The 15,948-nt window shown below is 56.7% G+C and overlaps 1 protein-coding gene across 1 annotated transcript in view; it reads right to left on the bottom strand.

Annotated features, from left to right (window-relative positions):
- Window positions 1–15,648: 15,648 nt before the first annotated feature.
- TG (thyroglobulin) overlaps window positions 15,649–15,948 on the bottom strand; it is a 154,775-nt gene continuing 154,475 nt past the window's right edge. Inside the window, exon 48 of the mRNA XM_036337618.1 lies at window positions 15,649–15,805. Within this exon, the coding sequence (XP_036193511.1) occupies window positions 15,696–15,805 (110 nt within the window). The 3' untranslated portion in view covers window positions 15,649–15,695. The remainder of the gene's footprint in view (window positions 15,806–15,948) is intronic.

Raw genomic sequence — 15,948 nt, forward strand, 5'->3', positions numbered from 1 at the left:
TCAGGCGGTCTGGTTCCAATCCTGGTTCGGCCACTGTTTATCTGTGCGGTATGTGGCCAGTGACTCAGCCTCTCTGAGCCTCACTTTTCATAAATTAAAATGGGGCCAATCATTACATCTACCTCAGGCGGTTGCCATGAAGGTTAAGGGAGCTTTTACCTGTGAGTTTCTCAGAACAGTGCCCGGGCACCTGGCAAGCGTTCAATGAGCGTGAGAATATTCCCGGCCTCGGACATCCCCTCCGTTGGGAGGTCATGAATGGTTGGAGATTCTTTGATAATCTTCTAGTAGAAGGTAGAGTCTATTTCGCTGCCCCTGGAATCTGGACTGGCCTGTCTCTATTTTGACCAAAAGAGTGCAGAAGGCATCACTGTTTGGGGTCTTACCGTTACAAGGATGGGAAGTCTCCTCCTGCAGCCGACTGGGAAGGCGCGGAGACCAGGTGGAGAGGCAGAGGTGCCCGCCCAAGCCCAGCCTCCAGCCGCCTGGCCGAGGCACCATCTTGAAGCAGCCATCCTGGAAGCGGGTGCTCCAGCCCCAGCTGCGCCACCTGGTGCCATGTGGACGGAGATGAACCGCTCTGCTGAGCCCTTCCTGGGTTCCTGAGCCATGGAATTTTGAGAAAATGAAAATGGTTGTTCCAAGACACTGAATTTGGGGTGGGTTGTTATACAAGAGACACCTGAAATGCCTCCTCCAGGAAGCTTCTTGGGTTTTCCAAGTCTCGGATTTCTGTTCCCACAAATAGTTACCCCCTGCCACCTTTGGGTTTTTGTTCCCTATTCTGCAACTTGTCCTGGGATGGACTCCCACTTGGGACTCCGCTCTTTCCTTCACACACACACACACACACACACACACATACACAACCTCTGTGTTGGTAAAACTTACCATTGGCTTGAAGGGTTTGGCAGGAAGTTCACTCACAGTGATACAAACAACTTAAAATGCAATGGAATTCTACTCCTCTCTCCTCTCACCCGGTCGCCAGCCTCTCTGCCATGTGGCTTGGCCTCTCTCTTCCCCCCTCCCCTCGATTCTAAATTCATCTTTGTTCCCCACACTTCTCGAGCCCTTGTCTCTTATTCATGTATGCCCTCAAGGTTCCAATATCAACTCAAGCTGCTGACCAGGGTCACTTCCTAAACACACATGTGTGGTGGGCGGTCACCTTCCCAGAGACCCTTCTCCGACCATCAGATTGAAGATGACCCACCCCTCCTCTCGGCCCCTTTACCTGCCTTTTGTAACCCACCTAATACTACACACACTGCCCATGTTTATTATTGTCTCTCTCCCCGTCAGACTACACTTGAGAAGTCCAGGGACTCTGTAATCTTTACTATTAAATCCACAAAGACCAAAGAGTGTAGCCACATCGCAGGGGCTCAGTGGATATTTTTTGCACATATGAATATATACATGCATTGAAGCGACTATGGCGCCAAATATGAGAACCTTACAAAAACTTATTCTGCTACATAATGAATGACCCGGGGCCTAACTGTTGCTAGAACTTGGATGTCCGCAGGCCGGGTCTGAAAGATCAATCAGAATGGACATGATCAGGCCAGGATAAGAACTCCAGCAGTACCCTCCCGCCAACCCCTTTCCCACCACTGCCCCAGCTCCACGATGGCGAGATTGATGGCAAGGTTACCTTCCTCCGCCTCCCGCCGCCTTCCTCTTTCGGGGCCTACCCAGGGCCAGGCCCGAGTTGGCTGATAATGTGTCAGAGCTCACGATCTCCTGGCTTTTGCATCTTGAAGAGAGACCATGACCTTAGGCCACTGCACGGAGCTGGAAGCCCATGGATGATTCATCTTTCCTCTGGTTCCCGCAGTTTCATGAATGATGATGTCATTAACAGAGCTGAGCAAGACTGGATGAGGGTCAGCCTTGGAGGCAAAAAAGCCTTGAGAGCTTATTTGGGATGCAATAGGTGAGAAGCTCATGAGGCGGCCTGAGTGGACATATGGAGTGGGCCTTGGCGATGCCGCGGGAGGTGTCTGTCCTGGAGACAAACTTAAATGTGAGGCGAGCAGACGGGGCGTGGTTTTCTGCAGCTGCTCTGCCCGAGAAAGAAGCTCACGCCACCTTCCTCCCTGGCAGGACCCCTACCTGCCCTGACATCAGAGCTGCCCCCGTTTCTACATCTACCTCGCGGGTCCTCCTCGGGCACCCCTTCATCCGGTCCTGAAGCCTCCCCCAAATAAAGTCCCGCAGGCTCGGCCTGCTCACTTCCATTCTATATATCTGTGGCCGACACTAACTGAAGCTGTAGCGTATGGAAAAGAAGGCAAAATGTGTCCGGCTGGTGTGGCTCAGCGGTTGAGCATCGACCTATGAACCAGGAGGTCACAGTTCAATTCCTGGTCAGGGCACATGCCCGGGTTGTGGGCTTAATCCCCAGTGTGGAACATGCAGGAGGCAGCTTTTCAACGATTCTCTCTCATCATTGATACTTCTCTCTCTCTCTCTCTCTCTCTCTCTCTCTCTCTCTGAAATCAATAAAAACATGTTTTTTTTCAAAAACCTTAATAAAAAAATGTGGTTGTAAAATCCTTAGAACCCTTCCAGAACTTTAAGACCAAAGTCCCATTGTCTCGGGGCGGGTGGAGTGGAGGGTGGGAGAGGGAGGAAGTGGTTCTCGGGGCCTGGCACGGGGACCGTGGAGAGGACACATGTCCAAGTTGGCTTTGCACCCTGTGGGCCAGCCAAGGACTGGGGCCAGCAACATCCCCTGTGGCCACAGATGCCTGTGGCACCAAGAGCCGTGGAGGAAATCCTTTAAAATCCTTTATTTACAAAATCCCCAAGTATCTGGGCATTTTGTTTGGAAATAACGGAGTTGGCTTTTGAGCTTTTTAAGGGTCTCTTCTTTCCTCACTGTGAGCTCGCACACTCCAATGCTATTTTATGTATCTTTGTAAAAATACAGGACTAACAGGCACACAAATCCCATGCCTGCAAGTGTACCTGGATCCAAATAAACTTCCAAAGAGGTCGCCATCCTTCACCGGGTCCTAGCCACGCCCCAGCGCTGGTTCTCCTCACCCCTCTGCACAGACCAGGGAGAAGGCTGCTCTGCCATCGGGAGTGGCAGCGTGGGAACGGCAGGGCTCACCAGATTCAAATCCATGTAGAGATAAGTGCAGAGGACGCGTGAGGAGGTCCGACAAGGGAAGGAGTGAACACCCCATCTTTCAAAGGCTCCCCAGGGGCTCCTGAGCCCCCAGCCACCCCGGATGGAGGCAGGCTCCCCCCTTCCCTGTCCTGGACGCAGAGGGGTTGAATGACTTGACTTTGTCACATACGAGGTAGAATGAAAACCGACGGTTTCCGTCACCAAATCTAGAGCTGATTCGACTCCAATGTCCACCCACCCCTTTCTCTGGAGTTGGGAGCCCTGGGGGGCTGGGTGGCCGGGGTGTTAGTAGGTGAGCCTCCTTCCTGCCGCCACCGACCTGATCTCCGGGGGCTCAGGTGGGCGGGAGAGGGAAGGGAGGCCTGTGTACAGGGAGAGGCTTTGAAATCCCCAGGACGAAAATAGCCTCTTTTTCCCCACCTCCACTCCCACCCCCGTCCAAGGAGAGGGGCGGCCAGGTCTCAGGCACGCTGAGTGACTGGAGGCAAAAGCCAAGGACGCTGGTTGCCGATATTTACATGAGAATGTTCTCACGTTTTCCTTTCCTGTTCTCGGCGCACGAGCTGGCCCCCCGCGTGGACAGCCACCCACGTGCGCACAAGGATGCGCACAGATACACATGTCTCCCACATGCGGCTCCGTGTGTGTGGGAAGCCATCCCACACACCACAGACCACGGAGGCAGCGGTGCCCTGGGAACGGGCCTGATCTCTCCCAGACCCATGCCTTTGTCCTCCGACAAGGGACCTGCTGCAGCCGGGGGTCCCCCAGAGGCAGCCCCGAGTGGAGAATTCCAGGGCAGGGATCTATTTGGGGGTTGGCTTGGGAAATGCCACTAAGAGATGGACACGGGAGGCAGGGACATTATCGACCCACAGCGGTGACCTTGGGCGACGGGACCCCATCCCACTGGAAGCTGAGGGCGAATGGGCAGGACACGTCCCCCCCGAGGGGGCAGGACGCGGGAGTACATGCTGTTCAGCTCTCTTTCCGTCGGGGCTGAGGGCCAGTGTAGGAAGAGGAACTCAGACTTTCTCATGAGCTTGTCTGCCGGGAGGTGGAGGACACAGTCAGGCCGAGGGACTTGCCATGACATCACCATAAAGGGCTCCCTCCCAGCTCTGCTCCTTCCTTAGCTGATGCCGCAGATAATTCCTTCCTCTCCCTGAGCCTCAGTTTCCCTCACATGTGAAATGGGAGAATACTCTGTCCCACAAGACTGGAGTGGGGATGAACTACGGACAAACTCAGTACTGTCAGCACCCACAACTTGCTAAGTTGACTCTCAGAAGAGATTCCTTTTCCGTCTTGCCACCTCAACTTTCTTCCTCCCTTTCCTCCTCTGCTTGGAGGCCCAGGGCCCATTCGCAGGCCAGGACACATCCCCCGGTGATCGCATGGCACCAGAAGGCTCTGCGTATCATCTGAAGCAACAGCGGGGCTTTCACACCCTTGTGTCCGCTCTGCCTCCTTCAAAACAGACCTGGGACCTGCCCCTCCACACCTGCCTGCCTTCCGCTGGCCCTACTCCCTTACCTCGGGCTGGGATCCTGGCAATAGCTTCCCAGCTCTTCTCCCTGTGGTCCTGTTCCCTCCAGTCTTCTCTTCCCCCCAAAGCCAGAGGGGTCCTCTCCTGATGTTGGTCAGATCACCTCCACGCTGCCCCTCTCATCTAAAGGGGAAGCCGCAGTGCCCATTGGCTCACGTGAGTGACTGGGCCCCTGGACCCAAATCTCAAATCTCACCTCCTCCCTCTCCCTCTCCTGTTTACTCCTCCACAGCGGCTCCGATCCCTCCTATTCCTCCAGCTGTCCAAGCACCCTCCGACCTCAGGGACTTCACACGTGCTGTTCCCTCTGCCTGGATGCCCCTCCCAGAGACACACTCGCTCGCTCCTCACCACCGCCAAGACTTTGCTCAAATATCACCACCCAGTGAGGCTCCCTGACACATCCCATTTCCAGCTGCAATGCTCTCCCCTCTCACCTCCTCTCCCTTCCCCATCTTGTTATTCTTCGTAGCGCGTACAACCATCTCCTGTGCTGCAAACGCTTGTGTTTATTTTATTCGCGACTCTTTTCAACCCCAGGAGGTCATTTCTTTTTGCCTGTTCTAGTCATTGACGAGTTCGAGAGCAACGCCGGGCCAGAGCCAGCGCTGCACCATTTGTAGAACGGATGGGTGAATGGGTGAATGAGTGAATGAGTGCATGAGTGAATGAGTGAATGGGGTGGTGTGATTAAGATCCTGACTTTAGGAGTCAGATGCATCGGTTCCGTCCTATTTCCCCAGCGTGTTACCTGCTACCTCATAAGCATTACCCGTCTCAAGCTCACTGTCCTGAGCTGTAAAACGGAGACCGGGTAGCATCTTCCTCCCGCGCTGTTGTGAGGGCGGTGACATCAGGTCTAGTAGCCACGCGGACAGGGCCCGACAGGTAACCTGCCCTCAAGGAGAAGGAGATGCTTAAAAAGTTCCTCTTTCATCTTGTTCTTTGTGGCTTCACACATATTTTAGCAGAACAGTCAAAGGGCTCATGACACAGGAGTATGTGTAAGAAGACAGTAAAACAGGAGGCACCGTCCACGCCAGTGATGGCGAACCTATGACACGCGTGTCAGAGGTGACACGTGAACTCATTTTTTTGGTTGATTTTTCTTTGTTAAATGGCATTTAAGTATATAAAATAAATACCAAAAATAGAAGTCTTTGTTTTCCCATGGTTGCAAAGATCAAAAAATTTCTCTATGTGACACGGCACCAGAGTTAAGTTAGGGTTTTTCAAAATGCTGACACGCCGAGCTCAAAAGGTTCGCCATCACTGGTCTATGCAAAGAATTAGCAGATTCTGTACATCCAACATCCCCACACGCAGACGCAAAGGCCAGGAGGAGACACGGCAAAGGAAAGGCGACGGCGATTTCTGGAACGTGTGGCATGATAACGGAGTAACTGCTTGTTTTTCATTTATATAATTTTCACATTTCAAAAGCGTCCATAACAAACATGGACGTTTCCCCACGACGTTTACAACTGAAAGGCAGCGAACGCTTCACCAGAGAGAAGAGGGGCCTCGCAACCCCGGGTCCTCGGCCCCGTCGAGGGCGTTTCTGCATCACAATCGAGTTCTCGTGTGTCGGGAGCTCACACTCGTATTTACAAACCCACACCCGTCTTCTCCGAAGCTCGCCTTCCCACCACGCACCACGGAGCAGCTTCTTCTTCTCCAGAAACTTCCATGGTCACAGAGCAGGGCAGCCAGCAAGGACACGAGCATGCGCTCCAAACCAGATGCGCCGTCACTCGCTGCTTGTCGGGTTTCAGCAGGAAGAACGGGGCTGCGGCCAGGGAGCCGGGCGGGCCAGGCCTATGGGGCCCTGGGCTCTGAGATCCCCATGTGCACAGACCACAGCCTGGAGCCAGCATGTATATCCGATGGGCGTCGCTGGGGACACCAGGGGACATGCCCATCCCATGCCCATCAATGCCTTGGCTCTGGGGCAGGTCCCGCAGGCGGTGCTGGCTGGTGGGACAGCAGGGGAGCGAGGGCAGGGCAGTCTGGCCACCAGGACCTGTGGGCGTGGAGGACACTCCAGGGCCCCAGGGTGAGGAGGGGAGATCTTTGAACACAGGACACAAGGCAGAGCGAGCTGTGCTCTGGGCTGAGGACCGGCAGGAGGAGGGGCCGGGGCGATGGGTGTGATCAAGGTTTCCGTGGCCCCTCTGAGCTGTGGGGACAGAACATGGGTCCGAGGAGGCACAGCCTGCTGGTGGGGCAGAGCTGACCGGGCGTGAGGCTCGGTCGCCCCTGGCAGCCTGCGGGCTTTCGGAATGAGTCAGGGGCTGGCGGCCCACAGTGGTGTTTTCCACCCTGGCCATGTGGGCTGGTTCTGAGCTGCAGAGGAAACCACTTGGCCCCAGGCAGCCTGAGAAATCTCAGATCATATACAAATTTCTCCCCGTCCCAACCCACCCGGACTCCAGCCCTAGCATCGTCAGCACTGCACACTGCCTCCAGCCAGCACATGTGCCCACACGTGCACGCACACACACACATCCTTCAACCACAGCACGTTGTACCCACACATGTGTGCACGCGCACACACATAGATATACACACATACACAGACACACACCTCCAACCCCAACGTATGAATACACTCCCCACCCACACACATGAAGAGCTAGGGCCACTCGCTCACTCACACTGTGCTTGTGTAAAAGGAAGAAGTCACACAACCCGTGACCAGGGGGCCCCCGGACCTGGCACTTGCGTGGTCAGTAGAGGGGCACCGCTCGCTGACCTCCCCAAGCTCATTGTCTGCACGAGGAGACGAAGGTCTCCGCCAGGAAGTGCCGGGTTGAGGAGGGGGACCGGCTGGAGGAATTCTGCATCTGGGAAGCTGGACACTGGGTTAAGGAGGAACAACGTGACTCCCACAAACACGGCCAGTCAGAGCGGCAGGCCCAGCGGTCGTGGGAAGAGAACCCCAATGAGTGAGTCAGGACCGGGAAGTCGTCCCACAGGGCAGCCCCGGCCCAGTTCCCGTTGGGCTCAGCATCCACCTCTTGTCCCGAGCATGAGCCTACGGGGCTGCCAGAGGGGCCCCTTTTCCTGAGTAACATCAGTGCCCCATGCGGACAAGCGAAGGCCCTGAGGCCACTGCCTGGAGCAGGGCGTGTCCTGGCGCCACGGCGGCCGCTCAGAGGCCCTGCGACTCCACTTGCGGGGAAGCGGCTCTGTTTCCGCACCTTCTTACGAAACACGGAGTGACGGTGGGTCAGAGGGCGCCATGGGATCAGAAAGCGGGTGTCGGATGACGACTCCCAGGGGACGCGGGGGATCCGCTTTGTGATGTTGGACAAGTCACTCGCCCTCTCTGAGCCTGAGTCTTCCCATCTGTAAAATGGGTAGTAACCTGTGCTCCGGCCTACACAGCTGGGTTAGACACATCCACGCCCTGTGAACACTCATGACAAGGCAGCATGTGTTCCAAGGAGGCCAGAGGTGGAGACCTGGTGGCTCCACGGGCCACCGACAAACCCTGTGTCAAGCCGCTTGCTAGGGCCGCGTTACATCATCCCAGGGTCCCCACCAGCCCTGCAGGAGGCCCTGATAGCAGGCGGCCCAGCCACTGCTGGGGCCCCTTCCTCTCTCCGAGCCTCAGTTTCCATCTAGAAAATGGCAGAGGGGACAGGCTGATCCCAGATGTCCCTTCACTCTCTGACATTCCACAGGACGACGGTTCTGCATAATCCCAGGTCTGGGGGGGCTGTCCGTGCTCCCCAGGGGAGTGTCCGGCAAAGAGGAAACTAAAGTTGCACCCCGTTCGCAATGAACTTGTGACTATCTAACTCTATGCATGAGGCAAGTGGTAAGAATACGGCAGGGTGAAAATACAGACACTTTAAAAATCATATGCCTATAAATGCACGCCATCTACTTCTCTTGTGTGACCAAGCAAAGTAACAGAGATGTGCTCTGACATCAGAGGAAAACTGACCACTAGACTTCACAGGGGGCGCACTGCACGGCTGTGGGATGCTACTGGGGATCCCAAGGGTGAACTGGACTGTGTATGACCTTTACTCAGGTTATCAGAGTAACCTCCCTCCAACGATGCAAGATTCAGGGCTACAGTAATACAAGAGCAATACTAGTGCTGGTACTGGGGTCGGGACTAGAGCAATGATGCTAGTGCTAGTACTAGACTCAGTGCTAGAGTGATAATGCTAGTGCCGGTACTAGAGTAACGAGTAATACGTGTGTTAGTACTAGTAGCAGACTCAGTACTAGAGCAATAGTGCTAGAGCAGTACTGGTACTAGCTTCTGTACTAGTGTAATACAGTGTCACTAAAAATAACTCAGAAGAGTAATTAATGACACAGTCAGTGGACACGTTGGATTGAGAGGTTTTTCAAAAGGTAAGCTACACACAGAAGTAGCCTGTGGGCCCTTCTGTTTAAATGCCGACGTAACTCTGTGCTTGGGAACGTGTTTCTGAACCCGTAGGAAAGGGCAGATTCCAAGTGCTGCCCAGGCCTGTGGGTATAGGGTTTGGGGTGCTTCCTGCCTCTGCTCTTTGCTGGTCTGCTCTCAGTCACGGAGGCCACACCTCTGTAATCTCAGACACAACCGGGAAGAGCTCCCGTGGGCGGTTCCAGAAGCACGGTGAGCGAGGCTGCAGCCCACGGTGGCCGGCGGCTCACTCGCTAACTGCTAACAAATGTTAGAGCTATTTGGGGCCTGTGGCGTCACCGGCGAGCCAGCTGCGGCTGTGGGTATGATGTCATCTGCTGTCTGGCTGGCGGCTCTGTGGCCAGGCAAGTCACCGGGGAGGAGGCGTCCTTGGGGACTCCCTTGTCCCCTGCACGGAGCTGTCCCGCCTGGACCGGGTCCCCAGCGATGTGCCAGGGGAGCTGAGAAGCCAGGCCCTCCATTCCTGCCCACCCCGCTGACCTCCTGCCCCTGGACCATAGAGGGGCCCATAGCAGAACTGTGTTGACTGGACTTGGCTGGAGATGGTCAAGGTCAGCTCTGACTGTTCTCCAGCGCCCCCTGCAGGCGGACCCTCACATTGCCCCATGATGAGCCCTGGGCCAGCAGCAGCCCCTGTGACCCCTGCGTGATGAACGTCATCAGCCCGTCCTTCAAGGAGCTGCTTGACAGTCCCCTGGTCCTCTGGTTACACAGGGGCTGCCTCGCAGGGACGCTCGGGGCTCCAGCCCTCGTGTCAGAGCTCTAGGTCCCTCCCGGTCCCCCTTCCAGGCCGTGACCTCGGCGGGATTCCTCCCTCCTCTGCATTCCGGGGCTGCAAACCTGCTACTTTTGTGGCATGGGAACCACAACTAAGGATTTTCACCCCTGAAATGACATGAGGACGGTCTGGCTCGGCCGCTGTCGGGGTGTCATTTACTGCACGACACAGTCCTCCCCTTCATGTCTCACTGCAGCGTCTCCTCTGGACACTGCCGACCACACTAGCAACGCACATAACCCCCGACTTCACTTCCTCTGCAGGAACAGGCGGGTCTGAGTAATTCTTAAATCGGGGCAGAGACCTCATGTTAACACTGGGAAGGAGCTCGCAGCGGCACGTCCGGCCGGCCTCCCTCCTCCGCACACACCCGGGGACCCTTACGGAAGAGACTCCTGAACGCGGGCAACTCTCCGTTCCTCCTGGCCCGGCTGACTGATGGAGCCTGGCAGGTCTCAGTCTAAACCACCAGGAGCCCACACCGTTGACCCAGATTCAGCCCCGTGAGCAGGAAGTGGGGTGAGAAAGGAGGATGGGGGCTGCGACCTTCGTGGCGTGGGAAACCACAACTGAAGATTTGCACCTGAGGTCGGGGCATGTCTAAGTTCAAGGTGGAAGGAGCAGCGAGCTCTCTCCCCAGTAAACTTTCCTCCATCTGCTCCCTGTCCCCCCCTGCCCACCCCTGCACCCCATCTGTGGATATGAGGCATCACCCAGGGGTGAGGGGATGGCATCGGTGGGAAGGATCTTAGAACATCAGTGCAACATGGGGGTCCTGGAATTGGGGGTGGGGGTGGCAATCCTGACTTTTGTTGGGAACATTGCTGAATTCTTATTGCATGAGATTCCCAATAAAATTCCCCCAGGCGTCTCACAGTTAAAAGATCTTGGTCTTCATTTACCCTGCCTGGCACCTGGGGCCTTGATAGCCGCACAGTAGGAGATCTTAAAGGGCGGTGTGACATTTAAGGAGGTGAGGTAGGGGGGAGCCACTGGCAGGGTGCCTGGCTCTCAGCGGACACCCCAAAATGGTGGTGAGGGTTGCACTTCCGATGCACTTGGTGAATGCGTATATTAGCCAAGAGCTGGGTGGTTCTGACGTCTCCACAACCCGGAGGCTCTGTGAATTGGCTTTCTAGTGCTGACAAAACAAATGGGCTTATAATAACATCAATGTATTCTCTCAGAGTTCCTGTACATCAGAAGTCTGACACGGGTCGTCACATCAGGCTAAAATCAAGGTGCCATCACGGCTGCCTTTCTTACTGGGGCTCTAAGAGAGAATTCACTTCCAAGCTCCTCCAGGCTGTAGGCAGAACCTAGTTCCTTGTGGTTGTAGGACTGAGGTGCCCATTTCCTGGCTGGTTGCTGGTGGGGGGCCAACCACAGGTCCTAGCGGCCTCTGTCCTTGTCCTCACATCTCAGAGGGAGGCAGCAACAGCACACGGAGTTTTCTCACCCGTGAATCTCCACGCCCTCCCCTCCTGCCACATCTCTTTCTGCCTCCAGCCGGAGGAAGTGCCCTACTTTCAGGGACCATGTGACCACTGTGGGCTCCAACTTGAGGATCCAGAAGCCTTCCTGGATCAAGCTCTCTGGCCTTAATCGCACCTGCAAAGTCCACCTTGTCAGGTAACATCCTCTTCCTAGGGTCCGGGTATCAGGGCCAGGACACCTTTGCAGGGTCACTGTTCAGTTCCGCACTCTGCAGTGGGTTCTGTCCCACTGGGGGAACTCCAGCTCAGGGAGACTGCGCTGGGAGAACAGAGCTGTCCTTTCTTTCAGAAAGCATTCGCTGAGCACTCGCGTGTGCTGGGTGCTCGCCAAGTACTTGGCGTGTAAACTAGAAATGCTGACCTCACTGTCAGGAAAGAGGGGAGGAGGAGACACCGACTATGGAACCTGCCATGTGTCAGGGCACTTCATGCATTTGCTCTCATGTCCAAGGGCATCCCATTGTGCAGATGAGCAAACTGAGTCTGCATAACATGCCCAAGGTCACCCAACTTACACTCCTCAGTCAAGATTCGCCCCTTCTTTCCTCTCTGGTCTGGGTCACTCAGGACACCCCCAGTCCATGGAGGGCAACACCACACCTTCTGGGACCACGTCCTGGACCCTCCCCCTCAGGGGTCGCTTCCCTCTTCCCCCAGAAGGGGAGGCTGTCTGCGTCTGTGACCTTCCGGAGGGACTTGGGGTTTCCTGAGGCAGCTGGAGGGGGTAGCTGAGTGGCCTGCGGCCCCTGGTCTGGTTGCCCCGAGTTCTCTGCAGAACCCAGGGGGAGACCGTGGCGATGAGTGGGCCGGCCCCGAGAGTCTCCTCCGGGGGAATTTACATGTCGCTGGTTGCCCAGGTGTCTCCTTCCTCTTTTCGATGACCCGGTGACCTCATAGACCTTCCGTCAAAGGGTGATGAGCTGCGGGCTTCAGACCACAGCCTAACGGAGAACTGGGAACAAGGGAGGTGCTGACAGGCTGCTGAACAAAGTGAGCAGGGCCGTGGCAAAAGCGCAGACAAATCCGAATAGAAACGCGCCCATCCTAAGGGACGGTCCCTCCAGTTACAGGCAGCGAATAGCGTTCTCAGCGATGACACTTGCCTCTGGACGGGGGCTGTGTCCCCGATACTCCCATGGAGGAGGGAAGTTTATTTACTCCTCACAGCCCTCGGCAGCGTAGGGGGCTCAGAGCCGGAAGGAACGCCAACCGGCCAGGTGCAGGGTCCAGGGTCAAAGGCAGATTCGCCCTCCACCGACTCTCAGCCAAGCTCCTCCCACCGGGGCCCCCGGAGCTGCAGTGCCCGCGAGCCCGGGGCCTCCTGTGTCCCTGCGACACTCGTGCAGTTGGTTTTCTTCCCTGTCCCACAGGTAAACACGCGGGGCTTCAGCAAGGCCCGAGGGCCTGGCGAAGGCCACGGTCAGGAGCACATGCCCGTCCGTGAGAAGGTGGGAACAGGAAATAGGAGGGATCGAAGGCCAGGCCCCGTGGTCTCTGCCCTGGACCAGCTCTCAGGAAACGATGGCCCAAGAGACAACACCCAGGACGTCTGAGCTGGAGGACGCTGGGCCCGCATCGCCATGATGAGGCTGAGAACACAGAGAAGTGCACACTGGGGTCCCCCGCCAGCCCCGGTCACGGGGCTGTGGTCAGAACCCCGGCCACGTCCCCTCGCTGGTGGTCCATCCCGCATCCTGAGATGCCCTGAAGGCCTATCCCTGTCCAGACGGGACGGGCTGACTCCATGTGTGTGGGGACAGCCGGGAAGACTCATACTCTCTCCGCCCCTCCACCCCCTCTGCCACGGGCAGGAAGGCCACGTCCACCCAGCAGCAGGGCAAGGGTCGCCGAAAAGTCGGGAGGTGAAAGGGCAGCACATGGTCAGCGTGGCCTCGGCATCAGTGGGGCAGAGGCTGAGACATTGAGTGAAGACCTTCACGCTGAGCCGTCACTGGTCTGAGTCACTTCCTCCTGAGCTGGAAGCTACTGGGCGCAGGAGGAGGCGGCAGTAACGCAAGCTGCAAGGTCCCCGAACACACAGCAGGGTGTCCGGGGCTCAGGGGCGCCTCGGTCCCCACTGGTCCTGGGTGGCGAGGGCAGCGCCTCCCGACCCCCCCAGGCCATCAGGCAGCGGTCCCCAGGCAGGTCTGCCTGTGTGAAAGTCACCAGAGAAGCTTATGGGAAACACAGGTCTCTGTTCCCCGGATTTTGAGAATAAATGGTCTAAGGTAGGGCTCCCAAATCTATATTTTCAAAGGAACAAGACCTGTCCTTAAGGAATAGCCCGCCGGGGCCCCCTGCCTGCCATCACCCCATTCTGCAGAAGCCACTTCCTCCAACCGTCTGCTTCTTCCCTCGTTTGCTTGCATGTCTGAGTCTTGCCTCTGTGTGACTGAGCAACTCTACACCTTGATTTCCGGTTCACCCGGTCCCACAGCCTCTCCGCACACCCCAAGGCTGGGCAAGGGCATCGCTCTTATTTCTTCTGTGGGTTACTGTCAACGTCCTAAAGACGGTATTTTTCTTATCCCATCCATTCCCTGAAGCTTGCTGCTTAAACAGCCAGTGTGTGTGCACCCCCTTACACCCCTCTTCTTCTCTTCTTTTCTTCGGATGTCCATGCTCTCAGATCTCCTTGGTGCTGCAACCTCGCCTACGCCTTCCGTGGGTGCTCCGTGGGGTGACTCCAACACCTGCACACCAGTTAACTCGTTCCCCGCATCAGACCTTGTGCACATTGCTCCCAGGCCGAGCAGGCGCCGGGATTCCGCCCGTACGCTCCTGGTCCGTGAGACAACCCCGGGCTTCAGATCAAACAGAGTCTGTCTTATTACAGCTCATTGGTTGCTTAAAACCGTGATCTATTTCAGATTATAATATTACAGTGGGGCTTCCCGCTTCATCTAGCATTTAGAGTGGCCTTCTCCTCTTCCTCCTCATCTCTCTCTCTCTCTCTCTCTCTCTCTCTCTCTCTCTCTCCCTCTTTCCAGCTCTTCCCCCTCCCTCCCTCCCTCTCTATCTCCCTCCCTTCCTTCCTCCTTCCGTTCTTCTCCTCTCTCTTTCCTCTCCCTCTTTTTCCTTTGGACTCTGTGCTTATATCTTCAAGAAATGTATATATTTCTATCTCACCCTAGTGAGTCTCACCACCTTAAAGGAAGCAAAATATATGCTTTTTCAAGTGAGACGGGACGGGAGCAGGAGTTCTGACTCAGCAGCTGCCAGACTGAATGACCCGAGTACCCCCCGCCCCCCACCCCGGCATCTGGGCGGCAGAGGTTTCAGGAGCCAGAAGAGAAAGTAGGTTCCCCGACCCCCCCTGAGTAGATACCACCTGTCGGTCTGACTGAGAGGGTGGAGCTGCTATGGAAGAGCTGGGAGGAATGTTCCAGGTGGAAGAGGAGCAAACAGGCCGTCTAAGGAGAAGCCACCTCCCCGCCCTCAGCAGACAGAAGAGCAGGAGCGCAGGGGGTATCCGTGTGACCGCAGACACCAGTCCACGCGTCCGCACCCACGTGTCTGCACCCACGTGGCCCAGAGAAGGACGGACAGCCCGGCCCAGACCTGCCAGCGTGGCCTCGGGCGCTGTTCCTCCCTGTGCTCCTGACCGTGGCCTTCGCCCTCAGGCCTTGCTGAAGCCCCGCGTGTTTACCTGTGGGACAGGGGAGTGTGTGTCGTAGGGACACGGGAGGTCCCGGGCTCGCGGGCACTGCGGCCCCGGGGGCCCCGGTGGGAGGAGCTTGGCTATGAGTCGGTGGAGGACGCACCTGTCTTTGACCCCAGACTCTGCACCTGGCCGGTTGGCGTTCTTTCCGGCTCTGAGCCCCCTACCGGCCTCGCTGGCCTCCTACCTCCTTCCTAGCACCTTCACGAGAGAATCCTTTCTAACACGTAGGTCGGACTCTGGGGCCTGCCCTCCACGGGTCCCCATATCCCGTGTCACTTCTGTTCGCCTACCCTGTCTCCCACGAGAGGGCAGGGCTCTCTCCTCCCCAGCCCCCAGCACAGAGCCTGGCGCACAGAGGATGCTGCGCAACTATTTGAGGGGAGGAAACAGTAGCCTGGGACTCGGAACTCAGTCAGACGCGTAAGATGAGAAGATGAATCCACAGCTCGGCATCTCCCAAGGGCAGTTTGGAGGGAACACATCAGAGTCACCCTGTTTCACTGCATGTTGACACTTTATTGAAAGCCAGGGCCGATTTCAGAGAACAAGGAGTCCAGGTGGCAGCCTGGGGGGGTGGGGGGGAGGCGAGGGTGGCGGTTGGCAGGGTGGGTGGAAGTCTCGGGATTGGTCACTTGCTGTAGCTCTTGGAGCCTGGATCTGGGAGGTCTTCTCTCAGGCCAGAGCCAGCCGGCTGCTCCTCCTCTTCACTCCCTGCTGACAGCCCATCCTTGACTTCATCTGAAACATGAGGGCAAGGCTGGTCCGATCCTGACCCGACTTCTCCCTCCCTCACTCCTTTTGACCGGAAGAGACCCCGGGCTCTGAGGGGTATTCCTTCCCCACGAGTGCCCTGCAGGGGGCCTTTTCAGATCGCCTGGCAG

This window comes from Myotis myotis, unplaced genomic scaffold (genome assembly GCF_014108235.1).
Source record: "Myotis myotis isolate mMyoMyo1 unplaced genomic scaffold, mMyoMyo1.p scaffold_m19_p_16, whole genome shotgun sequence".
Taxonomy (NCBI): domain Eukaryota; kingdom Metazoa; phylum Chordata; class Mammalia; order Chiroptera; family Vespertilionidae; genus Myotis; species Myotis myotis.